Source organism: Tamandua tetradactyla, chromosome 8 (assembly GCF_023851605.1).
Source record: "Tamandua tetradactyla isolate mTamTet1 chromosome 8, mTamTet1.pri, whole genome shotgun sequence".
NCBI lineage: Eukaryota > Metazoa > Chordata > Mammalia > Pilosa > Myrmecophagidae > Tamandua > Tamandua tetradactyla.
Window position 1 is genome coordinate 112,053,438 of NC_135334.1, and position 21,778 is coordinate 112,075,215.

At 37.6% G+C, this 21,778-nt stretch overlaps 1 protein-coding gene across 7 annotated transcripts in view; it reads left to right on the forward strand.

The window, feature by feature from the left end:
* Positions 1-1,452: 1,452 nt before the first annotated feature.
* The window catches only part of TRIM44 (tripartite motif containing 44), a 197,300-nt gene continuing 176,974 nt past the window's right edge, over positions 1,453-21,778 (forward strand). For 4 of the 7 annotated variants that reach the window (XM_077114420.1, XM_077114421.1, XM_077114422.1 and 1 more), the window contains exon 1: positions 1,454-2,356. In XM_077114420.1, the coding sequence (XP_076970535.1) occupies positions 1,694-2,356 (663 nt within the window). In that variant the 5' untranslated portion in view covers positions 1,454-1,693. Of the gene's footprint in view, positions 2,357-21,778 lie in introns of all 7 variants that reach the window. The other 3 variants (XM_077114423.1, XM_077114425.1, XM_077114426.1) reach the window with 2 other exon arrangements.

A 21,778-nucleotide genomic window follows, 5' to 3' on the forward strand; every position in this document is an offset into this window, starting at 1 on the left:
ATAAGCACACATCACCCATGGAGACAATTACATTAAACTTTTTTTTTTAATTCCCCAACCGCTGTTTTTTTTGTGTGGAAATCATCTGGTTATCTTAGCTCAAAATAATCTAAAGGTATCAATGGGTTCCTCAATCCATCATCCTCCATTCTTCTTAACCATACCTAGCTTCTTCCCTGACTAGATCAAAACGTCCTTTATCTTCTCCAGAATATGAAAACAAAACAAAACAACAACCCTCTATGAATGGAGGGGCATAGGTATGGGGTGGGATTTGTCGACACCGCCAATAGCCAGCCAAAAATGCCCTATGAGTTAAGAATATGTGAAAAACCTCCTTCTTAAGGGTCATTGTTAGCATTAAATATAATTTGTGCCAACAAAAATAACAGCTAAAATTTAGTGTCTACCTTTATAGGGCAGACACCTTTATTTCTAATCTGCAAAACAATCCCACGAGGTAGTATTAATTATCATTACCTCCACTTCACAGATGAAAAAATAAAGTGGAAAACAAAGTGATGAATTAATTTATCCATGGCCACAAAGCTAATAAGTACTGGCATCAGTGACTTTTCCATAGCCGGTTTTTGAATAGCCATATAAAACCCTAGGCCGATTCTTGGCACTTTAGAATTGTTCACTAAGTAACAGTCCCCTTTCTTTCTCTTGGAGCCAATCTGAACCCAGAGGAGTTCCTCACATAAAGGAAATGACATGCAAAATTGAACTCTTACTCGACATACACTGTGTCTTTCCCACTTGACTTCACCTAACATCTCAGAGTAAGTAACTTCAGGGCAGGTTCTCAGAAAAAAAAACCGCAAAGGTTACCACCCTAAAGTCCCTAGGAGACAGGAATGCAAACAGGCTTTACAAACAGACAAAGCATGCGTTGCTGTGGACCCGGGAGTGTTTGTTTGCTCAGCCTGACTGTGACATTCCCTGGGCCTAGAAGAACAAACCCAGCCCTTGCCGGAGCCCCCGCTTCGGTGTGGTAACACTGCGCCCTGGATCTCCGTAGGACATGCAGCAGCGGAGACTCTGACGGGTGGCGACAGATTAGAATGAGAGATACTGAAATACACCTGGACAGGGGTCTTAAAAAATCAGGCTGACACCTCCGGGGAGGCGGCGGGGGAGGCGGGGCCCAATTCCCGCCGCGGGAGGGAGTGGGGGCGTCATCCCTTCTCCTCCTTCTTCCCGGGTTGCTGAGTCCCGAGGGAAAAGCAGAAATGGGCCATTGCCACTTTAAATGACTCAGGAAGTGAAAGGAGCCCGCCTGCCCGTGAAAGGGAAAGTGGAACCGGGGCGGCGCGCGGGCCCGCGGCCACCACGATCTTGCTCCACCGGCGGGAAGCGGAGCAGGCCGCACAGCGCGGGCGCCTGGGCGCGCGGGGGCCGACGGAGGCGCGGAGCGCGCGCAGGGCCGCCGGGCGCCGCGCCGGAAGTACCGGGGACAGCAGAGGAAGCGCCGCGGTTGCGCGGACCGGGCGGGGCCCGAGCGGAGGCCGTTTGCTCCTGGTCCCGGCGGGGGTTGCCGGGTGTCGGCGGCCGAGGCCGCAGGCCCTACTGCGAGACACGGGCGGCGAGTCCCCGGGAAGGGACCGCAGAGGGAGGGAGGACGGGAAGGGGCCGCGCGAAGGCGGCGAGCTCGCAGGCTTTGAGGCCTTGGCCGCGTCACTGCATCCACATGGCCTCCGGAAAGGGCGCGGCCTTCGAGGAGCTGCCTCATGATGGCACGTGTGACGAGTGTGAGCCCGACGAGGCTCCGGGAGCGGAGGAAATGTGCCAAGAATGCGGATTCTGCTACTGCCGCCGCCACGCAGAGGTGCACAGGCAGAAGTTCCTCAGTCACCACCTGGCAGAATACATCCATGGAATTGAGGCCTGGAAATCGGGAGCCAAGGGGAAGGGGAACGAAGAAGTTGAGGCCAAGGTGGAGAATGAGACGGAGATAGAAAGCGAGGTGGGAGAAGAGAGCGAGTCCGAGGAAGAGAGCGGGTCAGAAGAAGGGAGCGAGACAGAGGAAGAGAGTGAGGATGATAGCGATGAAGAAAGTGAAGAAGACAGTGAGGAAGAAATGGAGGATGAACAAGAAAGTGAGGCTGACGATGACAACCAGGAAGAAGGAGAATCTGAGGCTGAGGGAGAAACTGAGGCAGAGAGCGAATTTGACCCAGAAATAGAAATGGAAGCAGAGAGAGTGGCCAAGAGGAAGTGTCCCGACCATGGGCTAGATCTGAGCACCTATTGCCAGGAAGACAGGCAGCTCATCTGTGTCTTGTGCCCTGTCATTGGGGCTCACCAGGGCCACCAACTCTCCACCCTAGATGAAGCGTTCGAAGAACTAAGAGTAAGTATCGGGTATTCAGAGCAAAGCCTAGGGGTCACGCCACCTGGACTTCAGCCTAGGTGGACTGGCTGTGGCCAGATTCACTTTTAGAGTGTCCCTAAAAAGCTAGCCTGTTCAACTTGTTGGGGAGCAGTGCTTATTCACCCTTTGTGGTTGAACCCCTTTGAGAATCAGGTGGAAGTTCTGTATTTTCACCCAAGAAAACTACAAGCACACGCAAAATCCAGTGATCTCTAGATCCCAGGTAAAGCATCCTTTGGGAGCTTTGGCCCCACTTAAACCAATTCCTACAGCTTCGCCATTGTTGAGACTAGTGCCTTTACATAGGGCTTCTTGGTGAGGCAATCTCTGCCTACTTGAAAGCATGGGAAACCACTGTTCTGCCAAATGAATCCGAGGAGGTTGCTCTTCTGTAGTAAAAAGGCTCCCTAAGATAGTGGTTTTGCTAATAACTTCTTGTGTACTTTGAGCTCCTTTTAGGTTCTTTGTATTTGGAAGTTGGTAGGAAAGGAAGCTGAGAAAGTGGAGGCCAAATTGAGGTGGGAATGGCAGTTCCAACATCCTTCATGCTTTGCAAGAGGGTAGAAACCTTTGTCTCTCTTCCAAAACAATGTTTCGCAAGTAGTACACAGTAAATATTTGTTGAATGAATGTGCAAATGACTTACCTTTTATTTAGAGTGTAGGTGTTTATAATCGGCGAGACAAGCTGCTGGAGTTAATCAGGGAGAAAAGTTTAAGTGGGGTGATCATTTCATTAAGTAATCAGTTCATTGGTGAATGTTGTCATATTGTGATGACTTTTGCTTCCGTAAGTGACCTTACCATTATTGGGATTACAAATACTTTGATAAGTATTTGTAAAATCCCCTGTATTAAAAATTTTCCTTTTTTAGCCTTAGTTTTTTACTGTAAAATACACATTCAGAAAGTGTGTTCAAACGTATGCACAATCCAACAAATAAATATAAATAAAATATTCATGTAGCCTCTACCCAGATAAAGAAATAGAGGATTATTGGAAATATTGAAGCCCCACAGCCCATGCCCCTCTTCAGTTATAACTATTTTCCTTTCTCATATTTTGACTTTTGTGGTGATAATTTCCTTGTTTATTTTTATACATTTGCCATATAGATACACATTCCTAAACTTTTCTGAAGTTTTCATGATTGATGTCATATCGTATGCAATATTTGTATCACTCCAGAAAAAGAAATAAAAAGAAAAATGAAAAAACTCATATGCTGTACCCCTTACCCCTCCCCCTCATTGACCGCTAGTACCACCATCAACCCAATTTATTTTAATCTTTGTCCCCCCTATTATTTGTTTATTGTCTAGTTGTTCTGGCTAGAACTTCCAGGACAATTTTGAGTAACAATGGTGACAGTAGGTATCCTTGTCTCGTTCCTGTTCTAAGAGGTTCCCCACTGAGGAAGATGTTAGCTGTGGGTTTTTCATATATTCCCGTTATCATGTTGAGGAAGTTCCCTTCTATTCCTATCCTTTGAAGTGTTTTCATCAAGAAAGGATGTTTTAATTTTATCAAATGCCTTTTCTGCATCAATTGAGATGATCATTTGTTTTTTCTGTCTTGATTTGTTGTTATAGTGTATTACATTAATCGATTTGCTTGTGTAGAACCATCCTGCATACCTGGAATAAATCTCACTTGGTCATGGTGTATAATTCTTTTAATGTGTTGCTGGATTCGATTTGCAAGTATTTTGTTGAGCATATTTGCATATGTAGTCTTTGAGGAGATTGGTCTGTAGTTTTCTTTTCTCGTATCTTTATCTGGCTTTGGTATTAGGATGATGTTGGCATCATAGAATGAGTTAAGTCGCTTTCCCTCCTCTTCAATTTTTTCTTTTTTTTTTGAAGCTTTTGAGCAAGATTGGCACTAATTCTTTCTTGACTGCTTAGTAGAATTCACATATGAAGCCATCTGGTCCTGGACTTTTCTTTTTTTGGGAGCTCTTGATTGATTAACAATCTCTACTTGTGATTGGTTTGTTGAAGTTGTATATTTCTTCTCAAGTCAGTGTTGGTTGTTCATACCTTTCTAGGAAGTTGTCCATTTCATCTACATTGTTTAGTTTATTAGCGTATAGTTGCTATAGTGTCCTCTCAGTACCTCCTTCATTTCTACATGGTCAGTGGTTATGTCTTCTCTTCCATTTCTGATTTTGTTTATTTGCATCCTCTCTCTCTCTCTCTTTTTTTTGTCAACCTAGGCTAAGGGTCCATCGATTTTATTAATGTTCTCAGAGAACCAATGTCTGGTTTTGTTGATTTTCTCAATTGTTTTCATGTTCTCAGTTTCATTTACTTCTGCTCTAATCTTTGTTATTTATTTCCTTTTGTTTGCTTTGGGATTAATTTGCTCTTCCTTCTCTAGTTCTTCCAAGTGAACAGTTAATTCCTTGATTTTTGCTCTTTCTTTTTTAATATAGGCATTTAAGGCAATACATTTCATTCTTAACACTGCCTTTGCTGCTTCCCGTAAATTTTGATGTGTTTTCATTTTCACTTGCCTCTATTTATTTACTGATTTCTCTTGTAATTTTCTTCCTTGGCCCACTGGTTGTTTAAGAGTATGTAGTTTAGCTTCTACACATTTGTGAATTTTCTTGCCCTCTCTGCCTGTTAATTGATTTTCAACTTCATTCCATCATGATCTGAGAAAGTGTCTTGTATGATTACAATCTCTTTAAATTTATTGAAACTTGTCTGTGAACTAGCATATGGTCTATTCTTGAGAATGATCCATGAGCACTTGAGAAAAATGTGTATCTAATGTTGTGGGATGTAATGTTCTGTAAATGTCTATTAAGTCTAGTTCATTTATCGTATTCAGATTCTCTGTATCTTTATTGATCCTCTGTCTAGGTGTTCTCTCCGTTGATGACAGCGGGGACTTGAAGTCTCCGACTATTATGTAGAAGTGTCTATTTCTCCCTTCAGTGTTGTTAGTGGTTGCCTTATGTACTTTGGAGCACTCTGGCTTGGGATATAAAAATTGTGATTGTTATATCTTCTTGCTGAATTGTTCCTTTTATTAATACATAGTGTCTTTCTTTGCCACTTTTAATTGTTTTACATTTGAAGTCTTATTTGTTGGATATTAATATAGCTTTTTTCTGATTATTGTTTGCATGAAATATCTTTTCCTAACCTTTTGCTTTCAGCCTATTTTTGTCCTTGGGTCTAAAATGAGTCTCCTCTGGAAGCATATAAATGGGTCCTGTTTTGTAATCCAATCTGCCAGTCTATATCTTTTGATTAAGTAGTTTAATCCATTAAAATTTAATGTTGTTACTGTAAAGGCAGTATCTTCTACCATTTTGTCTTTTGGATTTTTATATCGTATCTAATTTTTTTTTCTCCTTTTACCTTTACTGATAGTCTTCATTTCTACACTCTTCTCCAGACCTCTTTCTCCTGCCTTTTCCTTTCTGCCTTCAGTGCTCCCTTTAGTATTTCTTGAAGAGCTAGTCTTAGTCACCAATTCTCTTAGTGATTGTTCACCTGAAAATATTTTATTCCCCCCCTCCATTTCTGAAGGGTAACTTTGCCAGATATAGAATTCTTGGTTGGCATTTTTTTTCTCTTTTAGAACCTTAAATATGTGTACCACTGCCTTCTCACCCTCATCGTTTCTGCTGAGAAATCCACATATAGTCTTATTGGGCTTCCCTTGTATGTGATGGATTGCTTTTCTCTTACTGCTTTCAGTATTCTCTCTTTCTCTTTGACATTTGACATTCTGATTGGTAAGTGTCTTGAACTATGTCTGTTTAGATCTATTCTGTTTGGGGTATGCTGCAGTTCTTTGATCTGTAATTTCATGTCTTTCGTAAGAGATGGGAAATTTTCAGTGATTATTTCTTTCATTAGACTTTCTCCTCATTTTTCCTTCTCTTCTCTTTCTGGGACATGCACAACATGTATATTCATGCGCTTCATCTTGTAATTCAATTCCCTGAGACTCTGCTTATATTTTTCCATTCTTTTCCTTATATTTTCTTATGCGTTTTGGATTTCATATGTCCAGTCCTCTAGTTCACTAGGCCTTTCTTTTGCCTCTTCAAATCTGTTGTAGGTTTCCATTGTTTTTTTTTTTAATCTCTTTTATTGCATCTTTCATTCCCATAAATTCTGTGATTTGTTTTTTCAACTTTTCAAATTCATTTTGTTTACTCAGTCTCTTCTTTATACCCTCAATCAACTTGTTGAGTTGATTTTTGATGAGATTTTTTCATGTCTGTTCAAACATCCTGAATTAGCTGTTTCAAATCCTGTATCTCTTTTGAAGTGTTGGTTTATGCCTTTGACTGGGCCAAATCTTCAGTTTTCCTAGTATGAGTCATTATTTTTTACTGGCATCTAGGCATTTGATTTCCTTAATTAGTTTATTCTCGAGGTTGTTTTCACTCTTTGGCCTAAGATTTTCTTGCTGGATGGCTTTGTTGATTTTCTTGCTGAATGGCTTTGCTTTCTCTTTGTTCTTTGATATTCAGTTCAACTTATTCTAGACCTTTAGTATAGGTTCTGTTTAACTGATCAGAATTTTTTAGTCCTTGTTTTTCTGTTTCTTACCCTGCATATATGCAGCCTTTTTTTGAGCAGGATCTCCTCAGATATATAGACCCTAGCCAGATTTTCCCAGACCAGACAGGCTCATGTCTCGGGAAGAAAGAGTAGCCAGCATCAGTTTTCCCTTAGGGTGAGAATCAGCAGGTTGTGAGATTTTCCTATGAAGCCTCTAGGCTCTGTGCTTTTCCTGTCCTGCCCAGCATGTATTGCTTTTCTGCCCCTGGCTTCCCACCAGTTTAAAGTGATGTGGTGCTTTTAATTTTAACAGACTCTCCCTGCCAGGGAGTGGTTGAGATAGAGGCGAGATTTTAGGATGGCTTTAATTGCTTCAGTTTTCCAATCCCTGGGAACTGAATTCCTTGAAGGAGGAATTCCACTTAAGCTGGGCCCCACCTTTCTCTTGGGGAAGATACATCCTTTAGGGAATTAACTCCTTTCACCTGACTAATTACTTCTTCTGATAGGCAAGTTTAATTCTGCCCTCGCCTGGTGCAGTGCTGGAGTCTGAGAGTGCTTCCAGTTCTATCTAATGAGCGTTAAGGAGTAGAAAAGTTTCTCTTTTTTAAAAAAAAATTCTCTCCCTTAAGACTCTCATATTGTTCATTCACTGTCTTCCTGATATCCCTTAGTTCTCTCTTGTATTTTTCCTTTGTCTCTTTAAGTACTTTTAAGAAACCTTAAAGTGGAACCAGACAGAACCACTGGGGTTGAGGACACTGTGTTGGTCAGAGTTCTCTAGGCAAACAGAACCCACAGGTGAGATCTGTAAACACTGTGAGATTTCATCAAAGTGTATCACACAACTGGAAATGCATAAGTCTAAATTCCATGGGGCAGGTTGCAAGCTGAGAATGCTGATGAAGGTTTTCAGCAAATTCCCCAGGAGAGGCTGGCTAGCTGAAGCAGAGATGAAATTTCTCTCCTCTCACTGAAGTCATCAATTCTCCTTTTAAAGCCTTTAACTGAATGGATGAAACATCTCTCATTGCTGATGATGCTCTCCTTAGTTGATTGTAGAGGTAATCAATCATAGATGCAGTCAACTTACTGATGATTTAAGTCCATGAAATGTCCTCACAGTAGCAGGCCAGTGCTTGCTTGACCAGACAATTGGGTGCCATTACCTGGCCAGGTTGACACATGAACCCAACCATCACAAGCACAATAACTAAAATGAAAAATGCCCAGGAGGATTGGAGTTGACAGATGACAAGACAACTTGAGTCAGGCTGAGGAGCAGAAAGAAAAAAGAAAAGAGCCTAAGACAACTATGGGAGACCATCAAGTGCACCAATTAGAAAAAAAAAATCAGTAGAAAAGAAACAAAAAAAGCCTTTTCAGAGTGGAACCTGCTGCTTGAGTTTGTCAATCCAGAGCTTAAGTTGGTACTTGACTCTGTATATCTCCAGGCTCTATGTGTCCCCCTTTCTTGGGGTCCAGCCCTTTTCCATTATTTTGTGCTGTCCAACTCAAAGTCTCTTTTTTTTCCCCCATCAACCCTGCCCCCTCTCTGCTGGGGCAAAAACTCCTAGTACCTTTAGTGCTTATTACAGATTTATCTGTGCTGGGGCCTATTTTCAGTAGTCAGAATTTGTTAATTAATTGCAGAATTGGAGCTCCATTGAGCCAAGCCCTTGGTGCTAGTAAAGTCTGTTTCTTTTCTGGTGGTGGAACCAGCCTGCTGTGCCTGTTATGGAAGGGTGCTGGCCTCCAGGGCTTGGGGGACTTACAGTTCTGTGTGGGGTCTCAACCATTTCATCTGGTCCAGGTTGGTGTACACTGTGTTCCCTGATCAATTGATTTGTACTGTTGTTGGCTATTTACTAGCTGCTGTGGAGGACAAACTAAATTCCACACCTCACTATGCTGCCATCTTGCCCTGCTGCTTTAAGTGCAGTTAACAAGATGAAATTTAGCATTGATATATAGTTTACATCTGTTTTCACATTTTTTTCATATGTCTCAACAATGTCCCTTTGAACCTTTTATCTGCCTTTGTGGGAACTTATATACAACATAAACTGTCCCATCTCAACCACTACCAAGCATATCATTCAATGGAATGAATCACATTCATAATATTTTGGAACACTTAACACCCCTTCATTACTAAAATTTTTCCATCTCCCCAAACAGTAATGCTATACACATTATGCATTAAAACCCCATTCCCCTCAGCTCTCTAACTCATTCAGCCTGTATTCTAATTTCTGTCTCTATGAACTTGCAAATTCTCTGCTATTTTCTTGGTAGTTATTATGGGGCTTAAATGTAACATTCTAAACTATAATAATCTCATTTGCTTTGATACCAACTTACCTTCAATATTATGTGCAAACTGTGTTCCTATATCCTGCTGAACCCCAACCTTTATGTAGTTCTTGTAAAAAAATATATGTTTATATGTTTTGAGTCCAGTGCTACTGACTAATATCATTACATTATATGCATTTGTTTTTTAGATCATGAAGAATGTAAAAAGTGGAATTACAAATGAAAAATACAGTGCTACTGGCATTTGTATTTACCCATGTTGTTATTCTCGCTGGAGATCTTTATTTCTTTATGTGACTTTGATCTATTATCTGTTGTCCTGTCCTTTCAACCTGCAGAATTCTCTTTAGTATAGTCTGTAGGGACCGTCTAGTGATGATGAACTCCTTCAGCTTTTGTTTATCTAGAAATATCTTACTCTCTCCCTCAGTTTTTGAAAGATAATTTTGCTGGATATAGAGTTCTTGGTTGGCAGTTTTTTGCTTTCAGAACTTTAAATATGTCATTTCACTGCCTTCCTGCCTCCATGATTTCTGGTGAGATATTGACATACATCTTCCCATACATCTTATTGAGGCTCCCTCATACATGACACATTGTTTCTCATTACTGCTTTCAGAATTCTTGTTTATCCTTGGCGTTTGGCAGTTTAACTACAATATGCCACAGTGTTGTTCTATTTGGATTCACCCCATTTGGAGTTTTTGTAATGTCTTGGTTGTGTATATTCATGTCTTTTGTTAAATTTGGGAAGTTTTCAGCCATTATTTCTTTGAACATTCTCTCCTCGTCCCCCACCTTTCTCTCTTCTGCCTCCAGGACTTTCACGATATGTATATTTGTATGCTCGATCATTTCCCAGAAGTTTCTCATGCTGCATTTACTTTTCTTCATTCTTTCTTCTTTCTGCTTCTCAGATGGAATGATTTCAATGGTCTTATCTTCAAGTTTTCTGATTGTTTATTCTGCCAGGTCCAATTTACTGTTGAACTCCTCTAGCAAATTTTTAATTGCTGTTACCATAGTCTTTAGCTCTGGTTCCTTTTCATAATTTCCATTTCTCTATTAATATTTTTTTTGTTCATCTATTGTTTTCCTGATTTCCTTTAGTTCTTTGTCCATGCTCTCCTTTAGTAGAAAGTAAGATGGGGTATTCAATTATTTTATAGAATACTTTTCAAGTTGGGCTTTTCTTTTGTTTTCTTAAGATTGACATGGGGTTATACATTTTTTTTGGCAGGAATACTAGAGAAACAATGATGCCTTTCTTAGTGCTTCCTGTCAAATGATCTTATGTTGTTAATGTGTCTTATGAATGATGATGTTTACCTTGATCATTTGGTGAAGTTATTATCTGCTGAGGTTCTCCACTGTAAAGTTACTCTCTTTTTTGTTAATTAGTATCTAGGGGAAGATACTATAAGACTGTGCCAAGTCTCATAGTTTCTTTTTTATCAGACTTTGCCCACTAATTTTAGAATTTCATAGGGTATCTTGTCTACAGCAAGTTTTACTGGCAATTCTATATTTCGTGCTTTCCTTCTCTTATTTATTATTTGGAATTATATTGTAAGAAACAGCTACCTTTTCTCTGTAATTTATGTATTTATTTTATTATTTATCCCTATCATATGGATTCATGGGTATTTATTTTATTCTTTGGGTTAAAGTCCAGTACTGTATTTATTTTGTTGCTCAAATTATCATAGCTTTGGCCATTAGGAATTAATTCAGTTTGGTTCCTACGTTCTCACAACAAATACATATCTTTTTTTTTTTTTGATTAAAAAAATGTTTATAGAGAAGTTTTGGGTTTACAGAACAATCATGCATAAAATACAGGCTTCCCATACACCACCCCACCACCAACACTTTGCGTTGGTGTGGAATATTTGTTACAATTCATGATAGCACTTTTTAATAATTGTACTTTTTTTTTAGTAGTTGCCTTTGTTACAGTTGATGAATGATCACTAAAATAGCGTTATGAACTATCATCCACAGTTTACATTAGGTAAGTTTTTCCTCATATACTATCCTATAATTAAAACCTCATTTTATTATCATACATTTATTATAATTCATGAAAGAACATTCTCATGCTATTAGTATTTATTATAGTCCATTGTCTATAATAGGTTCACTGTGTTATACAGTCCTATCTTTTATCTTTTAATTATTATTCTAGTAACATACACGGCCTGAACTTCCCCTCTCAACCACATTCACCTATATAATTCTGTGCTGTTAATTACACTCACAATAATGTGTTACCATTACCACCATCCATTTCCAAACCTTTACCAACAACCTAAATAGAAATTCTGTACAAATTAAGCATCAACTCCGCATTTTCTAAACCCACTCTACCCCCTGGCAACAATAATCTAGATTCTAGCTCTAAGAATTTGCTTATTATAATAAGTTCATATCAGTGAGATCATATAATATTTGTTCTTTTGTATCTCTCTTATTTCACACAGCATAACATCCATAAGGTCCATGCATGTTGCATGTATTAGAACTTCATTCCTTTTTACAGATGAATAATATTCCATTGTATGTATGTACCAAATTTTGTTTATGCATTCATCAATTGATGAACACATAGGTTGCTTCCATCTTCTGGCAGTTGTGAATAATGCCACTACAAACATCGTTGTGCAAATATATGTTCAAGTCCCTACTTTAAATTCTTCTGGATATTCATCAGTAGTGGGATTGCTGGGTCATATGGTACCTCTAAACTTAGCTTTCTGAGGAGCTGTCAAACTATCTTCCACAGTGGCTGCACCATTCTACATTCCCGCCAACAAAGATGAGTGTTCCTGTTTCTCTACATCCTCTCCAACACTTGTAGTTTTCTGCTTTTTTTTTTTAAATAGTAGCCATTTTAGTAGATGTGAAATGATCTCTTGTTGTGGTTTCGATTTGCATTTCTCCAATAGCCAGTGATGTTGAGCATCTTTTTTGTGCTTTTAAGCCATTAGTGTATCTTCTTTGGAGAGATGCCTATTCAAGTCTTTTGCCCATTTTTAAATTGGGGTTTTTGCCTTTTTATTGTTGAATTGTAGGATTTCTTTATGTATCCTGACTATTAAACCCTAATAAGATAGGTGGTTTCCAAATATTTTCCCCTTTGAATAGGCTGTCTTTTCATTTGTGACAAAGTCCTGTATGCACAGAAGTTTTTAGTTCTGAGGAGATCCCATTTATGCATTTTTTTTCTTTTGTCCTTGTGCTTTGGGTGTAAAGTCTAAGAAACCATTACCAGCACCACAGATCCTGAAAATGTCTCCCTACCTTTTCCTCTAGGAGCTTTATGCTGGTTCCTATATTTAGGTCTTTGATCCATTTTGAGTTAATTTATATATATACAGTGTGAAATAGGGGTCCTCTTTCATTATTTTGGATTTGGATATCCAGTTCTCCCAGAAACATTGATTGAAAAGTCTATTTTTAACCTGTTAAGTGAACTTGGCAGCCTTATCAAATATCAATTGGCCATAGATATGAAGATCTATTTCTGAACTCTCGGTTCCATTCCATTGGTCAATAAATGTATCCTTGTGCCAGTACCATGTTGTTTTGACTACTGTAGCTTTGTGATATGCTTTAAAGACAGTAAGTGTGAGTCCTCTGACTTAGTTCTTTTTCAAGATGCTTTTGGCTATTTGGGGCCCTTTACCTTTCCAAATACTTTGGATAATTGGCTTTTGCATTATTTGGAAAGTAGGCTGTTGGAATTTTGATTCAGATTGCTTTGAATCTTTAAATCATCTTGAATTGGCTAATATATTAGTCATATCATACAGAATTGACATCTATATTAGTCAGGGTTCTCTAGAGAAACAGAACCAACAGGAGACATCTGTTAATATGAAATTCATAAAGGAGTCTTATGCAACCGTAGGAATGGAGGAGTCCAAAATTCCTAGGTCAGGCTGTGAAGCTGCCAGCTTCAATGAAAGGTCTCAGCAAATTCTGCAGGAGAAACTTGCTGACTGAAGAAAAAAGTGAAAAGTCTCTGTACCCATCTGTTTTGAAATTTCTTTACTTCTTGGCACCACAAGACTTTCCTTATCTTAGGTTTTCCTTGTCCCAGTTCTGGGAGAAACCACTTCTCCAAAGGATCTCTAGTTCCTTTTATAACAGGAAGGTATTTAGAAACCAAGATCTTGGCAGTAGGTATGTGGTTGCTACTGGCTGTCATTATTACTCTTAGTAGACAGAGTTAGGAAATACATGTATACATACTAAATCATGCATATATACAGTTTGTATTTCTGTATCTATCTGTCTTTGTGTGTATGTTTATACATACACACATATATACATATAAATATGTGTTAAAAACCATGATACCTCTTGATTCCAATCCAGAACCACAGGGTTCATTTTAGACTTCTTCCTTCATTTATAACTCATTTCTGTAACAGTGAGGCACCTGACTCTTACTATTCACAATATATTTACTTATTTAATTCCACTTATCTAAAATATATTTACTTATTCAGTTCCGGAATACACATAAAATACTTCCAGAATTGCTAGCCTGTGCCTATTCCTATAAGAAACACATTTATTAACTGGAGTACAGTATTTATGAGCAAATCTTTTAAAATTTAGTCTTAAACTATTCAGTGAATATATTTTCACTCTAACTTTGGTTTCCTTTTTTATTCCCCACTCTCTTAGTTACTATTATTCATTTATAATACACTTAGATTCAGTTGTTAATGTTTATATCCCATTTTGGATTTTTGAAGCATATGTGAACCTTACTGTGGTTCTGAGTTAGAGGTGAACAAGAAGATATACTCAGGGAGGTGTCACTCCCTCCTCATTTCCCTCTTCTTTCCAACTTTTCCGCATCCTTTTCCTGTAGACAGTCTTTTAAGTTTCTCATTTATCCATTTAATATTTGTTTTGCACTAATGAGCAGATACCTAAGTGTTTTCTTATATCCCCTTCTTTTTTACAAGAAGGGTAGCATACTATAGGTACTCATTTTGGGGGCCTTTTTATTAATAAGCTTTTGTGTGTATTTATGTTTGTATTTTTAAGTAAAGTTTGTAATCCAGTGGACACACAAAACAAAACTGCACTGAGAAAAATAGTTTCATAAATTAATGAGTGTTAGGAAGTTGGGGGGAGGTCCAGGTACCAGGAGAAGGGGCTTAGCCATACTTTTGTACAGGTGCTGTGTGACACTTGCACGTCACAGGGGCAGGACCCATGCTGTAATGAAGTACATGTATACAAATGAGTGACGATACAAAGTCTGAGCATGAAAATAATATTTTCTCTGAAAACGTGCTTTTGGCACAGATTAGAAAAAATGTATGTTGGAGGACTTTGATTTACGTCAGTATTATATATATATTTTCATATATTTAATTTTAGATTTACAGAAAAGTTGGGGAAGTTGTATGGAGAATTCCTGTCCTTCACCCAGTTTCCCCTGTTGTTAATTTCTTACATTACTATGAAACATTTGTCATAATTAAGGAATCAACTGGTATATTGTTATTTAACTAAACTTCATAACTTGTTCGAATTTTACTATTTTTTCTCCCTTTTCCCTTTTTCTTTTCCAGAGTCCTGTCTAAGATACCACTTACCAGTTAGTTTGCCATGTCTCCTTGGCCTCCTGTCATTGTGACAGTTTCTTAGACTTTACTTGTTTTTGATGACCTTGACATTTCGAAGAGTGCTGGTCAGGATTTTGTATGTCTTTTAGTTTGGATTTGTCTGATGTTTTTCTCATGGTGAAACTGGAGTTATTTTTTGGGGAGATACACTTTGTTATGCTTTGTTTTTTTCCCCCATAACTGTATGTCCTGAAAGTCACTCCATAGATCTATTTCTTTTTTTTTCCTTTTTTTTTTAATTTAAGAAAACAAACAATATACTTAGAACCACCAAAAATGGATATCAGCTAGCTTAACCATAGGTATATTTAAATAAAGCATCCACAGAATAATTTAAAGCTTGTGTTTGCACAGTAAGTTTTATAAACCAATTTAAAATTAAGGCAACAAGGAAAAATTCTACAAATTCAGATAGCAGAGTTCTTAAATTCTAAGTATTAAACACTTGGATACCATTTGATCAGCTGTCAAAACTGTGAATGTTCTTAAAATATCAATTAGGAAGTTCTTACAAATATCTGCATTGCTATATTAGTAACCTATGTTACTAAATAGTTTCCTGATTTCGGGAAAATATGAAGATAGAAATATTTTTACAATTAATGTATGGAAATATTAACCACCTAAAATAGATATCTTATTTAGCTTATCCATTGGCATATCAAAAAAACAAAGCAAAGCTGAGTAATCATCGTAAAGTGTGTTTGTACAATATGTTTCATAAACTGATTTAAAATTAAAGCAAGGATGGAAAAAAATCTATAGATACTTAAATTCTAAATATTAAACACTATCTTAAACACCTCATTCTTTTTTATTACATTTTTTAACATCTGCATTACCCCATTGCATGTCGTTTGTTAAATTCTTAGTTTATTATATTATCATTTTCAACTTTAGAATATCTACTGAATTATTTTTCAGAGATCCATTTTTCCAAGTTCTTTTGGGGTCTAATTCTATCTTGATTATATGTCACTTTTTCATGATTATTCTCATGTCTCATAATTTTCATTCAATGCCAAATAATAACCGTAGAGATTGGAGAAGTATTATCTTTTTTTCCTCAGAAAGGACATCCCATGTACTCTGTTAGGCAGCTAGGATTATGGCTGATCATTTTGATCCAGTGAAGATTTGAGCTTGATCAGAGCTTGGTTGCAGCTATAATTAATGTCAGTTCACCTCTAGTTCAAATGTTTTGAGGGCAGTGCACATTTGCTTATTTCAAAGAGAGTAAAACTCTTGGAATAGCAAAAGTAGATGAATGATGATGGGTCAGACAAGAGGGTCTTGGTTATGCTGCATTCGTTCATTCAGCAAGTATCTATTGAGAATTGGCTAGTTATGGGTACTTTCTAAGGATTGGAAATAGAGCAGTAAACAAAATTTGTAAAGTAGTATTGGATTATAATCCAAAGTATACAATAAATATTTTACTGGAGATTACATTGTATTAGAAGAAAATAGAGAAGAAACAAATAAATATGCAATAAGGATTATAAAGAAAAAAAACAATATGATATGGGATTAAGGAGTGACAGAAAGTATCCAGGCTCTGCCACTTAATTTTTGACCTTGGCAAGTTATATAGCAACTTGGTCTTGTTTCAATATCTGTAAAATGGGTTTAATAAAAGACGTAAAATAAAAGAGTGTTTTTGTGAGAATTAAATGACTTTGTATGTGATAAATGCTTTAATAATGCTTAACAGGTTATAAGTGCTCAATAAATTTTAGCTGTTTTTTTTTCATTATTATTAATATGAGGAGACTAGTTAAACATACAAGTTTAAACTTGAGAGAAGCTTGTACAATTTATGTTTTGGTACCTCAGTGCCAAACCAAGCTATGAGTGGCTGGTATTGGTGGTAGAAGGTCGAATTGTTGCCATGAGCTGCTGACACTTAGAGCAAAGCGAACATCACAGTAGGCCTGGGTGGGTAGAAAACCAGGGTGACAGTATAACAGGAGGAAAATGACAGAGTATTCTGAAGGCTAGGCCAAATGGACTGAGGCAGGTGAATTCTGTGAAGGGATAAGGTTAACACTTAGTCACTGAAACAGTGTTCCACCTTTTCTTCTGGTCTTTGCTGTAGTTCCAGTTTACTTTCAGGAGATTTGGTCTCCACAGAATTTTGTGCCAATTGAAGGTCCAGATTAGAACTGAGCTTGCACTCCAGCTTTGTCATAGAAACATATTTACATAGTTCAAATTATGACTTCTTATCCAGATTATAACCTCTCTTCTCAAATATGCGGTTCATTTTACTGTGACCATAATTTTTGGCACGGAAAATGAGTCATTGGGTCTGACAAAAAAGTTTGGTCTGGCTAATAAATTTATTCATATGAAAATTCTTATGTTGCTCAGTGAATCTGGATGCAGAGCTACATTTAATGAGGTATTTTTGTCAAACAATAAAAGTGCAATTATATATATATTCAGAAGTCTAGATGAGCAACTTTCATTCAAATTATTTTATATTGTGACTACACACATGCAGATATACCTTGAAATAACTCAACACTATGTATACTTTTCACCTCACTGCAATGATGTGTTCTGTTTCTATTTTATTCTGTTCCAAAAAAAAAAAAAAAAATTCAGGATAGTACCAGTAAATTAATTGTATGGAAAACTAAGGGGTCTGGAAAACCTTGTGGTTCAAACTCTGTGGTCTGAAAAACAGTTGCCTGAGAAATCTGGGTGGCAGATCACCCTAAGATCACTGAAGAAGAGGTGGAATCTTATATTGTAGCAAAGGGAGAAGTGATTGGCGGGATTCAGCAAGTAGTTACTGACCATCTTTTGAGTTCTTAACATGGCTTTGCTATGGACAGATCCAACCTCTCTACCCCTCACCACCACCACCACCACCACCACCCCCCAAAAAAAGAAAACCATGCTCCTTGACCCTCAGTTTGCCTTTAAGGATTGGTATTTGGGGAGACGAATGGTTAAGTGACATTGGAAACAGCTGCAGAGGTGATCCAGTAAGGGGATGCAGATAGCAGAGTTGTTGGAAGGGTATAAGCATATGCTCAGAACAGCTGTGACTCCAGAAGGACTGGAAGCACCCCATGCTGTAAAATGGCTCTGGTTCTCTCATAAGGAGACACTTTGGTGGAAAGGCAGACTGTTGAAGGTCTGTTGTAATGTATCTATTTATATTTTTTGTTTCTTATTCTTGCCTAAATAGGATTTAGGCAAGAATAAGAAAATCTAAAGAATAAAAAAATCTAAAAGGATTCACAACACCTTCTGATAAAAGCATGAAGTACTCTCTACACAGTGGTCCAACAGTGTCTTATTTGTTTTTACAGAATGAGATAGAAATTAAGATTAAGGTTAAGTGGTGGTTTGGTGTCATTAGTTAGAGCCATCCCTAACTGGTTTGAGGGAATGTTTATGTGAAGGTTGCGGTTCTGGGATTCTTCATCTCAGTCTACTTTCCAAAAAGTACTTTCCCAGCCTGTAATAAGTGCTGGAAGTATGCAATAAGACAGGGCTTTAGCAGGACAGCAAGATACAGTAATTTTGGATGGTGATATGTGAAGACACCAAATTATGGTAATGTAACAGTGAATGGTTTGGTAAGACAGGGGTACTTTCTGATAAAATCATTGTAGAAAGCATTTCTGAGCATATGATATTTGGGTGGAGACTGAATTATGAGCTCTTGCAAAGATCTACCGAAACCCTTTGTATAGCATTTAGTGCGGTCTGTGCAAAGTCCTGTGATTTTATTAATAGTAGAGACATTTGGTTTGACTCATAATTCTTTGTAGAATAGTGATTGTTTCAAAGTGAGAGAATGACATTGTTCCTGCATTTTTAGTATGCACAGGTGAACATACTCTTTGAAGGAAGTATGAACTTATCATTTTCACTTACACAATAGTTACATTTCTTAGGAGATTCAACATTCAGGGTAATGGTGCTTTATGAAGGAGAGTCTAGAAACCTTCTGAAGGTAAGTAGAGGGGGAAAGCCATTTAATCATGTCCTGATTAGGGTGTGGACTATTCTCACAATTTTCATTATAAATGTTACACTTCATTATCTAAGAATTTTAAAAAATATCTAGGAGAAGAATGCTTAAGGTAGAAAGAATGGTGAGTACAAAGGCTCTATGGTAGAGGTGAACTTAGGATATTGGAGGAAACAGCAGAAAGGCCATTATGGAGTGAAAGGGGAATGAAAAGTGAGGTCAGTAAAGAGACCTTGTTTTTTCTCAACCTTGGCTGCACATTTGAATCATCTGTGGAGAAGTGTTTGAAAACTACCTCTAATCAGCCCCATTTCCAAATCAAATAAAATCTCTGGGGATGGGGCCCAGGCATGCATATATATATATGTGTGTGTGTTTATATATATATGTGTATATATATATAGTGTTTGTGTGTTATATAAAAATAAATTTTTAATTGTAGAATTTTAAATTTATGGAAAAATTGTGAAAATTGTAGAGTTCCCATGTACTCACACCCTGTTTTCCTTATTATTAACATATCGTTATATATTTGTCACAATTAATCAACTAATATTGGTACATTTTTGATGAACTGAGATCCATAGTTTATTCAGATTTTCTTAGTTTTTTCTGATATATTTTTTCTGTTCCAGGATTTCTGCCAGGGATACAACCTTATGTTTGGTTGCCATTTCTCCTTAGGCTCCACTTGGCTTTCATTTTTTCTCAGACTTTCCTTATTTTGATGACCTTGACAGTTTTGAAAAGTACTGGTCAGGTATTTTATAGAATGCCCATCTATTGGGATTTTGATCTTATGTTTACCTCATGATTAGATTGGGGTTATGAATTTTTGGGAGAAAGACCACAGATGTAAGGTGCCATTTTCAATCATATGTCAAAGGTACATGCTGTCAACATGACTTATTGCTGTTAATGTTGACTTGATCAACTGTGGGGTTTTTCCACTGTAAAGTTACTCATTTTCCCCCAATTCCGTAGTAAACTCTTTGAAAGTATATCATTATACTTTAAAAATACATATATTTATTGGGTACTCTTCACACGCATGCAGTTCACCCACAATGTACAATCAGTGGCTCACAATATCATCACATGGTTGTGTATTCATTGCCATGATCATTTTTAGAAATTTACATCACTCCAGGAAAAGAAATAATAAGAAAAAAAGAAAAAACCCATACATCCCATAGCCCTTACTCCTCTCTCTAATTGACCACTAGTACTTCAGTCTACCCAATTTTTTTTTAAATCTCTTATCCCCCCCTATTTTTTATCTGTTTATTTTTCCTTACTTTTTGACTTGTCTGCTCACACCCTGGATAAAAGGAGCATCAGACACAAGATTTTCGCAATCACACAGTCATACCTTGAAAGTATATACTTATACAGTGTTCAAGGATCAAGACTACTGGAACACTGTACAACAGTTTCAGGTCCTTCCCTCTAGCCACTCCAGTGCACCATAAACTAAAAAGGGATATATGTATAATGCATAAGAATAACCTCTAAGATAACCTCTCAACTGGTTTGAATCTCTCAGCCACTGAAACTTTATTTTGACTCAATTCTCTCTTCTCCTTTTGGGTCAAGAAGGCTTTCTCAATCCCATGATACTGGGTTCTGTCTCATCCCAGAAGTCCTGTCCATGTTGTCAGGGAAATTTATACCCCTGGGAGTCATGTCCCATGGGGATGGGGCAGTGAGTCCATCTGCTGAATTGACTTAGAGAGAGAGGCCACATTAGAGCAACAAAAGAGGGTCTCTGGGGTGACTCTTAGGCATCATTGTAAGTAGGCTCAGCTCCTTTTGCAGGAAGAAGCTTCATAGGGGGTAAACCCCAAGATCGAGGGCTCAGCCTATTGAATTGGTTGTCCCCACTACTTGCGAGAATTCCCCAGATGGGGAATTTCTTTCTCCTCAGTCCCCCAAGGGGACTTTGTAAATACTTTTTTATTCTCTGCCCAAATTACTCTATAATATGTTGGGGCATTGCACTAACCTGTACAAACCAACAAGATCTCATGCTCCATTCAAGATTCCATACAATTATAGTGTTCAGATAAACTGACCATATAAGTTAAATTAGATGATGTGCTACCCAGAATATAAATTTTGCACCAAATAAATATCTCTGCCTTTGGTCTCACGTGGAAGTTGAAGTTTTAAAATATGAACCATATCACCCTTTACCCTGTATTCTGATATACCTTAGTCTTGTCCAGATCAGCTTCATTCATATCTCTATTCGAAGTCTAATCACTTTTTCAGAATTTTTAACAGTTGCTATATAGGGTGATGCTGACTTTCATAGCTTCAGAGCTCTAACTCTTGAGTCTCAGGTGTCACATAAATCCCCAAAGTTTCAAGGAACGACCAGATTATACACAAATAGCTCAGTACCTCAAAATGTAGAAATAACAGTTACAACTCCAGAATAGATGTGACTGCTATAAGAGCTTACAAGCTATGACCCTTTACAATAGGCCCCAACCTGATAACCCATGCTCTTGACTTCAGTTCTCTGAGGTTTTTTTTTTTTTAATATTTAGTGACTTTATGTACGCAAATGAAGAAAGCATAAATGATACAGAATTTAAAATATCAGAAATCTATATTTTTATGTTCATAAAAAATGAACATAAATTAGCCAACTTCATGGATATTTCTGGTTAAATATTCATACAAATATGTATTCACCTTTTAAAATTGTTTTAGGCATAGCACATACATACATGCCATGATGATTCTGGCAAAAAAGCTCAGAGATACTAAAAATATTCTTACGTTTTAAAAATGGTATGGAATAGATTTCACATATCAACATTCTGCATGGATGTAAGCCCCTGATTTAATTCCATGATTTTAGTGTGCCAGAATCATGGTTGGTTTTACA